The 15888-nt window shown below is 58.0% G+C and overlaps 1 protein-coding gene across 2 annotated transcripts; it reads left to right on the forward strand.

Moving 5' to 3' along the window:
• Nucleotides 1–456: 456 nt before the first annotated feature.
• On the forward strand, nucleotides 457–15550 carry DRP2 (dystrophin related protein 2). Of its 2 annotated transcripts, XM_088538502.1 has the most exons (23): nucleotides 457–598; nucleotides 3858–3991; nucleotides 4526–4682; nucleotides 5095–5215; nucleotides 5882–6150; nucleotides 6631–6777; nucleotides 7015–7093; nucleotides 7934–7994; nucleotides 8321–8382; nucleotides 8665–8739; nucleotides 9709–9910; nucleotides 10094–10179; nucleotides 10838–10995; nucleotides 11073–11239; nucleotides 11600–11711; nucleotides 12057–12193; nucleotides 12462–12527; nucleotides 12910–12975; nucleotides 13237–13380; nucleotides 13966–14203; nucleotides 14305–14425; nucleotides 14543–14629; nucleotides 15195–15550. In XM_088538502.1, exons 1-23 carry the CDS (start codon nucleotides 491–493, stop codon nucleotides 15212–15214), a joined length of 2817 nt encoding a protein of 938 aa, XP_088394628.1. In that variant the 5' UTR covers nucleotides 457–490; the 3' UTR covers nucleotides 15215–15550. The 2 variants fall into 2 exon arrangements, with proteins under 2 accessions (XP_088394628.1, XP_088394626.1); XM_088538500.1 differs by lacking the exon at nucleotides 15195–15550 and having other exon boundaries at nucleotides 14543–14679.
• Nucleotides 15551–15888: the final 338 nt, after the last annotated feature.

The raw sequence follows: 15888 nt of genomic DNA on the forward strand, positions 1-15888 counted from the left end.
ATCATGGGAGATGCATGTATGGGTGACTGGAGCTCTAGAAAATGTTCCTTGTGAAGCAAAAAGGGAAAAATAACGTGTCCAAAGTTGTTTAAATATAAATGGTCATGACAGTGCCCTGAGGGCAGTGAGATCTTTCGCCTTGTAAACTCTGTTGGGCATCTCCTGTAGTTGAAAAATCCCAGTCCTTTTCAGGACACAACATTATCTGTGGAACTCGCTAACACGGGGTGTTGTTAAAGCAAATTATATAGCGAGGTGCAAAAAGGTGTTGGGTGTTTATATGAAGAAAAAAATGTGATTTTAGCACTAAAATTGAAATATATATATATATATATATATATTGTACCTCCTGGTGTCCAGGCCTGGGCAGGAAGCAGTGCCAGGCGGTCACCTCCACCTCCACGAGGAGCGGAGCTGACGCGGGGCTCTCGTGTTGTGTTTCAGGTGCTCGTGCCCGGAGCCGTGGCCATCCCCATGATCGTCGGCGCTGATGCAGCCCCTGGTCATGCAGGAATGGCCCTATGTCCCCGCGCGGTGTCCTGAGTGGCGGCTCGCAGGCCAGGCGCAGCCCGGCGGCGCTGCCCGCCCTCTGTGTCAGGTAAGAGACTGGGGCTCCGCGTCTTCCTCCCAGCAGCTTCCAGACATCGGGATGCGGAGCGAGCGGGACGTCCCCTGCTCCTGCTGGCAGGGAAGGGCTGGCTCTGGACCCCTTCACCTTGAATTTAGTAAGAACTTTGCAGCTGTAACCCCTGAGGAGAGGTAAAAAGAGCAGGAGGGGCAGCTGGCAGAGCTGGATTTTAAGCCTCCTTCTGCGTCTTGGTTGCAGGGCAGAGCTCGGAGCTTTGCCTCCAGCACACACCATGGGCTAAGATCCCAGAGGGCAGAGGACTCTGACCTTTCCCGGTGTAGTTTCCTCAGGGAATGCAGCACTGTGCTCATGCCATAGGGCTCTCCTTGCCTTCCCCCAGGGACGGAGCCAGCAGCGAGGCTCAAGACTCCTGGGTGATCAGTGGGTGCTGGATGGACAGGCTGGGCAATTCCCCTCCAAGGGAGCAGCCGCCTCTGCTGCCCCCCTTGTCCTGAAAGGCTGCGGATATCCCGCATTTAACTGCATCCCGGCCTTGCTGAAACCCCTTCCTCCGATCGGCCAACAAGCCGAGATGAGAGACGTGAGATGGGACGAGGCCGGCGGGAGGGAAAGACCCAAGCCAGATGTGCAGGCAGGGAACGGGGGGAGAGATACAGGGAGCTTTTCATTCCTTCGCTGTAGGTGGAGGAGAGCACGGGAACAATGCCGGGTGCCGGGAACGCTGTGGGGGACGCGAGGAGCCCGCCCGGAGCCTGCTGGCAAAAACAAGCTGTTTGCACCCAGGCGGGCAGGACCAGTGGCCTGGAGTGCCCAGGATGGCACCAGGGGGTCCAGGACATCCGTGTGGGGCACGAGTGTCTTTGGGGACAGGTTTTGAGGACCTGGCTGGCTCCTTTGCTGGTAGCCAAAACTTGCAGGGACCAACCCCTTCCCTGGCAAACACCCACTGCCCCATGTGCAGGGGGCTAAGGGGGCTCTGCTGCCATCCCGGTCCCCCAGCCCAGAGCAGCGTCACCTTGGCCGTGCCCTCCCAGAGCCGGAGGTTCCCCGGGGCTGGAGCTGATCCTTTGCTGTGGGCAGCTGCTCCCATGGGGTTTTCCCGGCTCGGGAACCTTGCGGTAGCGACATCCCTGTGTCGCAGGCGGCACCCCTGGGGTTAAGGCAGGTCGGAGGCCGCTGGAATTCCTCCGGACAAAGCTGGGATTCAGCGGGCGGCACAGCCGCCCCCCTCCAGATTCCTGGGGGGTCAGTGCAGCCGCGGCCCCGCTCTGCCCCGCACACGGCGCTCTCCCTGCTCCCGGCGGCGATGCCGGCTCCGGCGGCGGAGCGGGGCGGCCCTGCGGCGCGACCGGCGCTCGGCGCAGGTAGGGGCACCTCGGGAGCCCCCCTGGGCGCTGCGGGTTGAAACACAAAGCTCTGGGCTGGGGGGACACGGGTGCCGCTGCTGTGGCTCTCGGGAAGGGATGCTCAAGGGATGCTCGTGGGGAACCTGGTTTTCCCGGTTTGCTGCATTTCCACTTTGCTGCCACTTGCAGGGGTTTATACCAGGGCAGCAGCTGCTCAGCATCTGGCCAGCGCTTGGCCGCCGTCACTTGGGCTCATCTGCAGGTTGTGGCCATCGAGTCGCAGGCTTTGCGGGCTTCTAACCTCTTCTGGAGCAAGGCTGAGAACCGCGTTTTCCATGGAGCCGTGCCGTGGTTGTGCCCAGACGGAGCCGGTGTCCTCGGAGCGGGCTGGGGTGTTCCCCAGCAGTGCTCTGGGGTAACCTACTTCGCTGTCAGGAGGATGTGCGCGGGCAGGGTATTGATTTTCTACATGCAAGCAGCAGATTTAGCTCGAGTGATTTATTATTCATGGTCCTAAGATTCCTGTGAACTCCGTGGGTGACAGTTTGCTTTTTTTTCCCCTTTTTTTATGATGCTTCTAGAGTGGCAGGATGGGGAGGCAGGGAACAGCTTGGCGTTAGATGCTTTTAGATCAAGAAACTTAATACCAGCCCCAGTGATCATTTGTTTCTCCCCGAGAGCCAGCACAGAGGGTGCTGTTTTCTCTCCTGGTCAATCTCCTTTTCAACATTTTGCTCCTGCCTTGGCTCCAGGAAACTCTGGGAGCCCTTTGGCAGGCTGAGCAACGGAGACGGGCGCATTCCCTTGGGAAGAGCTGTCGCTTTCCCCAGAGGAGGATGCTGTCTGGCAAAGGGGGAGCCTGTTGGATGCACTGCTTAGAAAGCTCTAATGCGGTTAATTATGGTTGATTAATCACCTGGGGCTGATTATCACAAATGAGCTCTAATATCAGAGTGGAACTGGAGTGAAATGCTGCCATTTCCCCAATATAGCACAGTGAAAACAGCTCATTTGTGTTTTGGGCAACAAATGATTTTTGGAGAGAGGAGATGCCCCCTCGCTCACTGAGATGCTTCCAGTGCTGCCAGCACGTGTTGGTGTCACCAGGAGTGCGAGGATGTCCTCGCTGTCCCTGCGAGGAGCGCGGTACAGCACTCCGGGCAGGATTCCTTCCCCATGGGAATTCCTGGTGGGCACATGGACCACGTCTGGTTGGGCTCTGAAGGGATTGCAGTGCACAGCCCGCTTCCCTGGTGCAGCTGCCTTGGGGTTTTGCTGCTGGCTGCTCCAGTGCTTCTCAGAGCATCATTCCCAGCCATCCTTCCTGCTCAGAGCATCCTTCCCACCACTGCTCGTGCTGGAGGGAAGCAGCGACCCCAAGACTTGCTCTGCAGGTGGCAAATGGCCTCGCTGTCCCATAGAGAAGCTGGTGGCACCTTAGAGTTTTGCAAGTGGCATAAACGAGGTTGGCAGGTCCCCTTGGGCACCAGGGACAACAGACCCTGCTGTGCCACCCCTTCCCAAAGCGCTTGAGCCCCTTGAGTGGCATGGAAAGAAATGGTCATCGGTCCTGCAGCAGTGATGACACCCAGCACCCGCTCCGATTTAATAAATAGCAGTGATAAAGCTCAGCCAGGTCACCGTGGAATAGCTGGGGAGGGCAGGGATCCTGCGGAGCAGATGTGCTGTAAGCCTCTTCTCCCTGGAAACGCCGCTTTGCTCTTTCCTGGCACGAAATCCTCTCCCTGGATGAGGCCGTGTGTTTCACCAGCGCAGCTAACAGTCCCTCTGGAGCAGGATGGTCCCCTCGAGAGCTGGAAAAGAGAAGCAGAGTCGAGGTGGAGGGGTTGGACGGAGGCCGGCGCTGGGTCTTGGCCCTGCTCGTCGCGCGCGGTGCGTCAGCTGGGTCTGTTTCTGCCTAGGTTAGAGCCTCCCGGGATGGTGCAGGACCTTCGTGCATAACCCCCCGGGCTCCCAGCAGTGCTACCGGGCCCCAGGCCCCCCCGGAGATGAATCTTTGTTGGAATGAGATCAAAAAGAAATCCCACAGCCTTCGGTAAGAGCCCCTGCTGCAGATACCTGTCAGGAGGCCTTGGAGCCGCTTCCCTCTGCCCCAGTGCACAGTGACCTTGCCTTGGGTTCCCCTCTTGGCAGAAATCAGAGCCTCCAACTCTCTCCCTCCACCTGAAGAACATCCTTTTCGATTTTCACTCATTCCTTCCTTCTCTCTCCCTCTCCTCCCTCATTCCACCCTCTGCCTCTCTCCATCCTTCCCCACCGCATCTCTGCGCTTAGTCTCGTGTTCCCACCACCTCCTCTGCGCTCGTCCCTTTGCTGGGAACAGTCTCCATCTGAACAGCCCTTCCCCAGGCCTCCGAGGTGGCAGCTCCACAGCCAGCGTGATGGAGAGCTTAATTGGGGCGTGCTAATTGTCTTTGCCTTAACATGAGGCTCCTGGGAGCCGGCCAAGCCCCACGCTCACCAGAGCGCAGACCACGGTGCGTGGCGAACCCGGAGCGGCTCCATCCTCCGCTCCCAGCTTCAGGGTTGAGGGTAGCTCTGGATTTTCTTTTCCCCTCTCTGTCTCCAGGGCTCGGCTGGAGGCTTTTTCTGACCACAGCGGGAAGCTGCAGGTCCCTCTCCAGGAGATCATCGACTGGCTTGGGCAGAAGGATGAGGAGCTCTCGGCGCAGCTCCCGCTCCGGGGAGACGTCCTCCTGGTGCAGCAGGAGAAGGAGACGCATGCGGTGGGTCCCCCCGGGCTCTCGTGTCTCCGGTTGCTGAACAGCCGCTGGAGCAGCTGCTTGGGAGGCCCGTGGATGCAGAGCAGTCCCTGCTGCGCGGCGCTCCCTCCTCGCGTCCCTGTTCGGAGCTGGCTGCTCAGCCGTCCCCTCCAGCAGGACCCAGGCTTCGCACGCACTGCAGGAGCTCATTCTTTCCCTCAAATGCAAAAATATTTCTGTTAACTTCCCTCTGTGTTTCCAGTGAGGCTTGGGTGCTTTTTTTTTCTGGTAGCATTTCCTTAGGATGTTGCTTACCAGTGTGTGCTGGTAGCTGAATTGGGCACCGGGGTGAGTAATCACTGCAGCCCTTGGCTAAGGGGGTAATTCTCTGGCTCAGTCTGCTGTCTCATTCCTGTGCTCTGCTTTTCCTCTCCAGGCTTTCATGGAAGAAGTGAAGTCTCGGGGGCCGTACATTTACTCCGTCCTGGAGTCAGCACAAGCTTTCCTGTCCCAGCATCCGTTTGAGGAACTGGAAGAACCAACTGCAGAAAGCAAAGGTCTGTGGAGCTCCCCTTCCTTGTCCTCCCACAGCAAAGCACAGTTCCCAGATGGGGAGGACAGAGTCCAGGTGGCTGATGTTGGCACCCGGTGGCTTTTCCGAGGTGCCAGGTGGCCTCTCCTCACTCTCCTGTTGGTCAGGGAGCCTGACACAGAGCGAACTTTGGGTCTTCAGGAATTTTCTGACCAACCCTCCTCTTTGGGGTCTCCTCTCTGCCTGGTGCATCCTGGTGTGGACTTCGTTAGTGGTTCTATACCTGACCCACAAGGATGTGTCTGGGGGAAGATCTGAGGGCTCTGCCCTGTTTCTGATCTGTCGGATCAGTGCAGCCCTGTGCTTTTGTCCCAGGTGAAGGCAGAAGCTGCTTGGGCAGCCCATGATGGGTACATCCTGTGAGAGGCTATCAGAGGTGTGCTCTGCAGCGTGCTTGCAAAGGGGAGCAGAGCTTCTGCTGGCAAATACAGAGATCTGTGGGCAGGCTGGAGCCTGAGAGAAGCTGGTGCAGACACAGATACTTTTCTTGCTTGGTTTTGCTCCTTCTTTCCCATTTTCCCTAGATTCTTTCTCTCCCTTTTCCCTGCCATCCCTTCATATGTCTTCCTGCTTCCTTCTGGGCTGGGCTGTCACTTTTGCTCTCCATTCCCCTGCTGCTTTGCCTTGGCAGATGTGTCTCCCCGGCACCGCATCCAGAACATCAGCCGCTTCGTGTGGAAGCAGGCGAACGTGGCCAGCGAGCTGTGGGAGAAGCTCACGGCCCGCTGCGTGGACCAGCACCGTCACATCGAGCGCACCCTCGAGCAGCTCCTGGAGATTAAGGGGGCCATGGAGGAGCTCAGCGTAACACTGGACCAGGCCGAAAGTGTGCGTGAAACCTGGGAGCCCATTGGGGACCTCTTCATTGACTCCCTGCCGGAGCACATCCAGTCGACCAAGGTACATCGGACTCTGGGAATGCTCTGGCTTTGGTCCCGCGGGTGCTGGGATGCAGATTTCCATTGGGGCAATGCTTTTCCTCCTGACTGCTCGGTCTGACCTGGCCTTGCTACTCCCAAGGGCCGATCATACTTCGGTTGGCTCCCCAGCTTGTGAGGGTGGATTTGACTTGCAGTGACTCGAGGAATTGCCTCGTTCGAGCACATTGTACCTTTACACCAGCACAGTGGCTCAGTGTGGGTGGGATATTCCTCTCCACAGTTGAATTCTTGGGAGAATTGAGTCATCTCCATCCTGGCTACTGCTTTTACCCATTTCTTTCCACTAAGCTTGGCCTGCAGGAGGGTTAGGCAGCGGGTCTTGCATCGGGGCAGCCCCGAGCCCACCCTAGCTCATAGCAGAGGGATCAGACCCCCAAGTCTGACCATTTGCTGCTTTTCCTTTCATTCCTGCCTCCTTCCCCGGGCATGGGGGCTCCAGCTGTTCAAAGAGGAGCTCTCCCCCATGAAGGACGGGGTGAAAGTGGTCAATGACCTTGCACACCAGCTCGCCATCTCGGACGTCCACCTGTCCATGGAGAACTCCCGCACCCTGGAGCACATCAACACGCGATGGAAACAGCTGCAGGTGGGCAAGGGCCAAGGCCAAGCAGCACAAATGCCCCACGGATGGGGGAACTCCAGCCTTTGGAGTGAGGTGCAGAGGGCTGAGTTGCCTGGGGTATGCAGGTACCGAGGCAGGCAAGGAAGGAAGACGACCTGGGTGATTGGGCATGTCTGAGTGTAACCACATCCCCTCCTGAAATGGGCTTTGATCTGAAATGACTGACAGGTTCCCATTAAATTCCGTTATCCCTTTTTCCAGGCCTCCATAAATGAACGCCTGAAGCAGCTCCAAGATGCCCACCGGGACTTTGGACCGGGCTCCCAGCACTTCCTCTCCTGTACGTGAGCAGGTTGTCCCAGCTTCCCTGCTGACGGGTGTCTCTGCAGGACAGTTTGTCACGGGCTGGGACACAAGAGGCCGCAGAGCCCTGTTGCTGGAGCTGTGCCTGGCTGTAGCCCAGCAGCTCCCAAAGCCGTAGATATGGCTAGAAAAGGGCCTGGGCAAGTCTTGTGTCGCGTGTGCCTTGCCTATGGTGCCAGGTATGGAGTAGGTGGCATCTCCCAAAGGTAGTGCTGCCCTGCCAGCCTTCTAGGGTTGGCCGGGGACATAAACATCCCTTTGCAAGTGCAGAGAGGTGACAATTGCAGCGGCAGCTCCCCGGTGATCATGGGACCGTGCCAGTCTCGGAGGTTGTGTGGGTAAGACAACAGATGGCAGTTCCCCACATGCACGTTAGTCATTCAGGTGTCATGAATGTGCATGTTCAGGAGGTTTGTGTTCCCTGGGGCAGAGGGATGCCATTCCTATGGAGCCCACGCAGCAGATTCGGGCTCTGGAGATTGGGGTCCAGCCTCAGAAATGCCAATCCCCATGGGGTTTCTGGAGGTTGGTGGGGTTTGTTGGCCCTGGTTTCTTTGCAAATCAAGTGCTGCCATCTAAAAGGAAGGGCAGAGTTTTCAAATGGTGGGTTTGATAAGCTGCCTGTGACGAGCAAAAATAACTGAGGGTAATAATAGGGCTTCCGTCCTCTAGATAATGAAGATAAGCTTGCGGACAGCCAGTGCAGTTACAGGCTGGCTCCTCATCTGCCGGGGATCCTTCAGCTGTTGCACAGAATTTGAGTTAAGGGCCTCAACATGAAGGTGTTTGTCTAACATCTGCATCTCTTTCCTTGTAGCCTCTGTTCAAGTCCCTTGGGAACGAGCCATTTCCCCCAATAAAGTGCCATACTACATCAAGTGAGTGCTCCCCAAGAGGCAGCTTAGCCATTGCCTGGGTTTTGCTCTGGCAGAAGCAGAAGTTGTGGGTTGATTTGATGGGTGGAGGGACCAGCAGACTGGTTTGAGCACTGACTTCCATGGAGGTGCAAGCCCATCAGGAGCAGATTTTCGCTGCCCGCTATGATGGCCAACATGAGGGGTGCACCAGGGCTCCTCAAGGCAGGGAGGGCTGGAAGCAAGCAGGGGACAGAGCCCCATGGAACAAGGGACAGTCCTTTGTCTCTCCCCGTGGCAGCTACTTAATCCCCAGCCCGGTTCTTGATTCATTTCTATTCTCTCTCCAGCCACCAGGCCCAGACAACTTGCTGGGACCACCCGAAGATGACAGAGCTCTACCAAACACTAGGTAAGGAAGCTGCCACCAAATCGCTTGTGCAGCATCTGCCTTTTCTCTGTGTGAGGTGCTGTGCAAGGTCCCCTGAGCCCAGGATCTCCATGCTCATGCTTCCAAATGCATCCCAGTGCAATGGGGTGTAATGTCCTGCCAGACACTGCCCCTCTTCCTCCTGCTCCAGCCTGGGCTTGTGCTGCTGGGGGACAGTGTCTGGAAGTGGCAAGTACTGTTTCCTGCCCTGGAGATAAAGATACTGAGCTGTGGTTTCATTTTTCTTTTCCTGTGTTTTGGCAGCGGATCTCAACAACATCAAGTTCTCAGCGTATCGGACAGCCATGAAGCTGCGGCGGGTGCAGAAAGCCTTGCGACGTGAGTGGGAGAGGCATTTCCCTGGTGCTGGGCCTCCTTTGAGAGGGGTGTTAAACTAATACAGCCTTTCAGCAGCACAGCAAGGGCAGGAGGCTGCCGGGGAGCAGGTGGCTAAGGAGAGAAGCTCCAGGAAGATGTGACTGGAACTGGAAAGCTAAGCACATTCACTGGCATTCTGTGTCAGAGCTTCCCTTTGCAGGAAAAGAGTGGAAATGTCTCAAGAGCAGGTGTTAGCAGAAGGGATTGAGAATAAAAAGATGAAATGCAGAGTAACCATTTTTTTTGATCAGACAGGAGCTTGCCCAGGAGCTCTAAGAGAAGCACTAGATGCAACCAGGAGCTGAAAGCAGCTTTGCTTGCAGAGGGCTGGTGTGGTGAGAAGCCAGGAAGGTGGAGAGAAAGCAAGAGGGAGGGTCAGTGCTCAGCAAGGTTGGGTCTTGTCACCAGGCTGTCACACACTGGAGGTTCGGCTCTGAGGGGAGGTGTGAGCCTGTTGCATGGAGAAGAGGTGATGGGCGCCCTGTGGAGCCAGGGTGTGAGGCCACGGGCAGCAGGGTGTGAGGGTGAGTGGGAATGATGCCCGCCAGTGGGTGAATTTGGGGTCCCTGTTTGCACAGGGGCTGGGCCCAGGCATCTATGTCTCTGCACAGCCCTAGACGTGCTGGCAGGAGCCTTTTGTGGACAGCATTTCTGTGGATCCGATTGTGGCCACGGCGACAGGGAAGGACAGTAGCACAGAAAGGTGTCTTGGAGTCAAATCCACGTGGTGACGTGGGTATTTTCAGTGGAGTCTACAAGCGGGGGACCAGTTCTGGGAGCAGTGCCGGTCCTCCCCGCACCCTGGGTGTTCGCTTCTCTCCTGCAGCGGGGCTGGGGCTGCCCTGGGTCAGGTCAGGGCTGCATCTCCCTCTCCTCAGTTCTCACCTCTTCGCCTCATGTTTTTCCCTCCTCATCCCCCATCCCTCTCAGTGGACATGGTGACCCTGACCACCGCCCTGGAAGTCTTCAACGAGCACGACCTGCAGCCCAGCGACCGGGCGATGGACGTGGTCGAAGTCATCCACTGCCTCACTGCCCTCTACGAGAGGCTCGAGGAGGAGCGGGGCATCCTGGTCAACGTGCCGCTCTGCGTGGACATGAGCCTCAACTGGCTGCTCAACGTCTTCGACAGGTAGCTGAACTCAGAGCCCATCTACGGAGCTGCCCTGCTTGGAGGGTGTCCTCGGTGATGCAATGCCAGCTCATGGCATCGCAGAGAGGCCCTTCCTGGCAGGGCTGGCTGGCACGGGCTTGCCTTGCTCATCTCCCAGCACCAAAACCCACTCGCAAACCCCCGCCGTGTCTCGCCTTGCAGTGGTCGCAGTGGGAAGATGAGGGCCCTCTCCTTCAAGACCGGCATTGCATGTCTGTGCGGGACGGAGGTCAAGGAGAAGTTTCAGTGTGAGTCCCCTGCTCTCCTTCCCTTAGGCCCAATGCTCCCTGAAATAATTTAACAAGAGCAGGAGTGAGGTTTTCTGGCTGGAACCTTCTCTGCCCAGAAGGAGCGGAGAAGCAGCTTTCCTGCGGTGACTAATCTGCTTGCATTGCCTCCCCTCCCTCCCTTCCCAAGCCTACGCCGCCTAATTTAGAAGGTGTTTTTTGCACATTGACTGGTGCTGCAGTGATCTCGCTTGCATGGCACTACAGGGAACATTGCAGGGAACAGACACCAGTTATGCTGTGCTCCTCATAAGGAAAAACCTGGGCACACATAGCTGGGCGGCAGTTTTCAGACAAATTAAAGGAAGCACCTTTCTTCCTTGTGTTTAACCATGGGATTCACTGCTGCGGAATACTGTGGAGGCCCAAAATGCTGAGGGGTGTAATAAAGGGCTCGGGCTGATTTGCAGAGGACAGGCCAGCTGAGGCTATGGAAGAAGTGATGTAAATGTAACGTGTTTCAAGTACTCCAAACTTCTAGATGGTTGGGAGCTGGAAAGGCGCTGGCAAAGGTCATTTAATGCCAGTTCCCGATGGAGCTGGACCTCTGTCCGAGCCGTGCCGAGCTCTCCCACATCCCCGTCCTCACGTGGGGTCTCCGTGTCCATCTGGCTGGCAGATCTCTTCAGCCAAGTGGCCAACCCTGGGGGCCTGTGTGACCAGCGGCACCTCGGCGTCCTGCTCCACGAGGCCATACAGGTGCCGCGGCAGCTGGGGGAGGTGGCGGCGTTCGGGGGCAGCAACGTGGAGCCCAGCATCCGCAGCTGCTTCCGCTTCGTGAGTACCGCGGCCGGCGCTCGCGGCGGCGCGCGGCCCGTCGGGCCGGGCTCCGAGCGGCGCTCTCGCCTCCCCAGAGCAACGGCAAGGCCGCCATCGAGGCGTCCCAGTTCCTGGAATGGGCCAACCTGGAGCCCCAGTCCATGGTGTGGCTGGCCGTGCTGCACCGCGTGACCGTGGCGGAGCAGGTGAAGCACCAGACCAAGTGCTCCGTGTGCCGGCAGTGCCCCATCAAGGGCTTCAGGTAGGGGAGGGGACGTGGAGCTGGTGCCGGGGTGACTCTGCTGTGCCCATGGAGGCCGTGGGGGTGCAGAAACGGCTCCTCGTCACAGCCTGGAAGGGAACGGGGTTTGCACCGTGCGGCTGGAGAAGCCTTGAGCTCTGCAGCAGCATTGCAGGCAGGGCAGAGCCGCTCTCCTGGTGGTGCAGGGAGAAGGGAAGGAGCCTCGTGCTCTTCTGGAATCATCAGTAATCATCTCTGTGGGTTCAGTGGGACACGATATCCCCCATGTCACCCCCATCCCCAGCACTGAGCTCTCCTGGGCTCTGCAGTGACATCTTTGCTGACTCCCGTCGCCTACCAACAGCCTCTCCATCTCCCCAGGTATCGGAGCCTGAAGCAGTTCAACGTGGATATCTGCCAGACCTGCTTCCTCACGGGACGAGCCAGCAAGGGCAACAAGCTGCACTACCCCATCATGGAGTACTACACCCCGGTGAGGAACCGGGCCGGCCCAGAATGGCCTTGGTTCTAGGCAGGGCCCATCGGATACCTCCAGCCTCGCAGAGCTCAGGCTGGTGCATCCATGGAAGTGGCTCCCTTGTGCTTTCCACTCCTCTCTGCATGCAGGGAATCACTTTAGGGCTCGTGGTGAGCGGGATGCCCTGATCCCTCAAGCACTCAGCCCGTGCCATCTGCTCCCCTTGCCTGTTTGAGTCTGCTTGGGGGAACTGCCTCTTCCTCTGCTCAGCTTGCAGCCAGCTCAAGGAATCTCTTTTTGGGGGATACTGGCTCGTGGTCCCTTGCTTTTTGTCAACCATGTGTATGTGTTTCCCTGCAGACCACATCCAGTGAGAACATGAGGGACTTTGCCACGACGCTGAAGAACAAGTTTCGATCCAAGCAGTACTTCAGCAAGCACCCGCAGAGGGGCTACCTGCCCGTCCAGTCCGTGCTGGAGGCCGACTTCTCAGAGACGTGAGTGCTGGCTGGGCCCCGTGCCTGACGTGGGCTCCACAGGAGGGGACAGTGTCTCGGATGCAAACAGGGCTCCCATGGGGAAGGCTCGAGAGGGTACCTTGCCCTGGGAGCTAATGCAGCATCCTCGTCTTGGAGGATGTTTCCGTCTCCTTCTCCAGCCTGTCCCTGGCTCTTCTCAGCCCAGGTGGGACCCAGGCAGCCTCTCCAGCCCCTAGCTTTAAGCGAGGACTGCAAAGCCTTGCTCACCTGTGTGCGTCTCTTCCAGACCAGCCTCGTCCCCGATGCTGCCACACGCTGACACCCACTCCCGGATCGAGCACTTTGCAAGCAGGTATCACTGCCGGGCTGGGGACACGGCTCCAAGCGTGCTGGGAGGCTACACAGGGACCCCCTGCTGCTGCGTGCAGCCCCTGCCAAGCTTCCCCTAGCACTGCTGGACCCAGCAGCTTGGGAAAAGGGCAGTATCCACCTACAGAGATGGAGAAACCACTGCATGGCAGTCTTCGTTCCTCACACTTGCTTGGGATCAGCAGTATTTTTATTTTCTGAAAGGACAAAACTCTGTAAGGATCTGTAAAGATGGACAGAGTAATGCGGGCAGCAGGGAGAGGTCTCCCAGGATGGCCCTCGCAGGGACTGCCCCGGCCAGCGTGTGTTGGGCAGACACTTAGGGTGTCTCTGAACGTGTCTTAACCTGTTTTTATTTCCTCCAGGCTTGCGGAGATGGAAAGCCAGAACTGTTCCTTCTTTAATGACAGCCTGTCCCCTGATGACAGCCTGTGAGTCCTGCCTCCTTCCCTGCTCTGCGGTGCCTCTGTGGCTCCCTCCTCCCTGCCCAGGGCACAGCCATACTCCCCTATCCTTCACTTTGGGGGTGATGCTCATGGGCACCCCCAGCACGCCAGGGGTGCTGAGTGGCTTCTGAGCTCTATATGGGGCAGCCAGAATGAATAGCTATAAAAATCCACCTGCCCCTGGGCTGCCCTTCCCCAAGAGCTGTGAGCGATGCTCCTAACGCGTTGCTCTGCCCGCTGTGCCAGGGATGAGGAGCAGTTCCTGCTACGTCACTCCAGCCCCATCACGGACAGGGAGCCCGCGAGCGGCCAGCACGTCCCGGGCAGCCTCAGCACGGAGGACAAGGGTGAACTGGAGCGGATCCTGGCCCACTTAGAGGATGAAAACAGGTAGGAACATGGGCAACTCTCAAAGTGGGGTCTTGGGTCTAAGGAGAAGGAGATGGAGAAACCTGGGCTTAGCCAAAAGGGCAGAGCTCCAAGGCACAGATGGGAAGAGCTGAGCGGTATATCTAGGCTGAACCCTAATAAACCTGTGTGAGAGCATGAGGCTCAGTGAGGGCATGTTCTTCAAGGAAGGGAGTAGACTCTAATTGCCCAAAATGTTTCTGTCCCCTTCCCAGAATGTGTTCCCCTCTTAAACCCAAAGCTGGCTGAACTGAACCCAAGGTGTTTCCATCTCCTGGATGCCCAGGCTCCCTCACACACAGTGGTAGTGCTACTGTGGACTATGTGGAGTGAGGCAGCAGTAGGTTCCTGCTCTCCTTGTCCTTCTTTCCAGTCCATTAGTGGGTAATTTGCATGTGTTTCACATACCCAAATGGGGTACAGATGCAGACCACCCTACAGTGCAGGACAGAGTCTAGGAGGGTGTAGGTTCCCCCACACTTTGAGGTAAATCTCTGAGCCACTGGCCATTCCCAGGACATGGGAGGTTCCAGGGTGGTGGCACTGACCTGAGCATTGGTCTTGCAGGATTCTCCAGGGAGAGCTGAGGCGTTTGAAATGGCAGCACGATGAGGCCGTGGAGTGCCCGAGCTTGGCCGCGGGCTCCCCTGAATCAGCACAAGATCTGCATAACGACGAGCTCCTGGCGGAAGCGCGAATCCTCCGGCAGCACAAGAGCCGCCTGGAGACCCGCATGCAGATCCTGGAGGACCACAACAAGCAGCTGGAGTCCCAGCTGCACCGGCTGCGGGAGCTGCTGCTGCAGGTACCGCAGAGCACGGATGGGACAGAGCACGTCCCTGGCGTGGGCTTTACCATGGGATGGCCCGGGACAAGAAGACGGTGTCAACCCTCTTCTCTTTGCAGCCTCCAGCAGAGTCGGAAGGCAACGGTTCGGCACCTTCCTCCTTGGCTTCGTCCCCGCAGCAGTCGGAGGGCAGCCAGGTGAAGGAGCAGGAGCACAACACCCCCGACACGGAGGCTGCAGGTGAGACCTGGAGCTCTCCGCCTCGCTCCCTTAGTCCGGCTGCTCCAGGGGGACCCCAGCAGCTCCGCGTGCCCGGAGAGCTGCTACCTCCAGCTCTGCCCTCTCTCCCTGCTGCAGACGAGGTGGAGGCCAAGGCCCAGGACGTCAGCGTGTGCCTGGAGGATATCATGGAGAAGCTGCGCAGCGCCTTCCCCAACTCCCGAGGTACTCGAGTGAAGTCCCCCTCGCTGGCCTCCTACTGCTCCCTCCGGTGAGGTTGTCCCCTCTGCAGATCCCAGCCCCGATCCCTGCTGCCCTGTGATGGCGCCCACGGCCCCGAGCTCCGGTGTCCGGGCCGGGTGCGGAGAGGACGAGGGCTTCTCCCGCTGTGAGAAGCCAAGAGCTACCCAGACTGGACTGTCATCCTGCCTGGATCCTGTTCCTGCAGGAAGGTGAAGGCAGCAGATCCCTGGCCAAGATATGCAGGACTGGTGCAAGCCCTCCTCGCTGCTCCTGGATGGCTCTTCCCAGCAGGAATATGCCTGGGGGATGCTCGTGTGAACAGCCCCATGCTTCCTGCATGGGGTTTGCTTTCCGCACCCGCAGGGCAGAGCTCTCTGCTTGCCTCTCCCTGACCCGTGCATGCACGAGGGAGACCTTGCACTACCACGGTGCCAAAGCTTCCCTGCCCGTGCATCCATCCTTGCCCACTTTCCGCATCCCTTAACGTGCCTTTTCTAACCCGACGGCCCCACGTATCCCTCTCCCGACCTCTCCGTTTCTCTTCCAGGTATGACCTCCCTTATCTAACACCTTCCGCCAGCCAGAGCCTTTCTCTAACCAGCTGCCTGGCTGCTCCCCGTCCTCCCTCCTAATGCCATGCCATGCTCCTGGGGCCGGCCCCGCGCCACCCCTGCCAGCGCCAGGAGGTCTCAGGGCAACGTCGGCCGCGTGGGAGCGGGACTGTGGGCTCCTCTGCGCTCTGCCATAGGGAGCATCCAGGCTTGGACTCCCCTGGGCTGCCCAAAACGGTTGGCAAGAAAGTAAACGGCTGTGGAAGCCCCCGTCCTGCTCCGCTCTTGTGGGGGACACAGATCTAGGCACCCTCCTCTGCTCGGGTTCTGCCTGGTGCCGCCCAGGTTCGTGGGCACCATAACACTCCTGCAGCCCCCCAACAGCTCCACGGGCTTTAAACTCTTTTTAACACCATCCAACTACCGGCTTTATGGACCCCAGGGCTCAGGGCTGTTCAGGCCGTGCAGCGGGGAGCGTTTCCGAGGGATACGGGGTTGGGAGGAGTCCCCCTCTGAGCTTCAGCCCAGCTAGTAGCCTTATCTGGAGAGGAGCTTTATAACGGAGCCTTACCATTTAATTTGCATATATTTCTATATTATATATATATACATATATATATATATATTCTGTACTTAAATATTCTCATGGACTCACTGCATTAAATTCTAACACCGTGTGAAGCGGCACTT

This window comes from Tinamus guttatus, unplaced genomic scaffold (assembly GCF_059628265.1).
Source record: "Tinamus guttatus ecotype Peru unplaced genomic scaffold, ASM5962826v1 Tinamus_guttatus_pri_ptg001087l, whole genome shotgun sequence".
Taxonomy (NCBI): Eukaryota; Metazoa; Chordata; class Aves; order Tinamiformes; family Tinamidae; genus Tinamus; species Tinamus guttatus.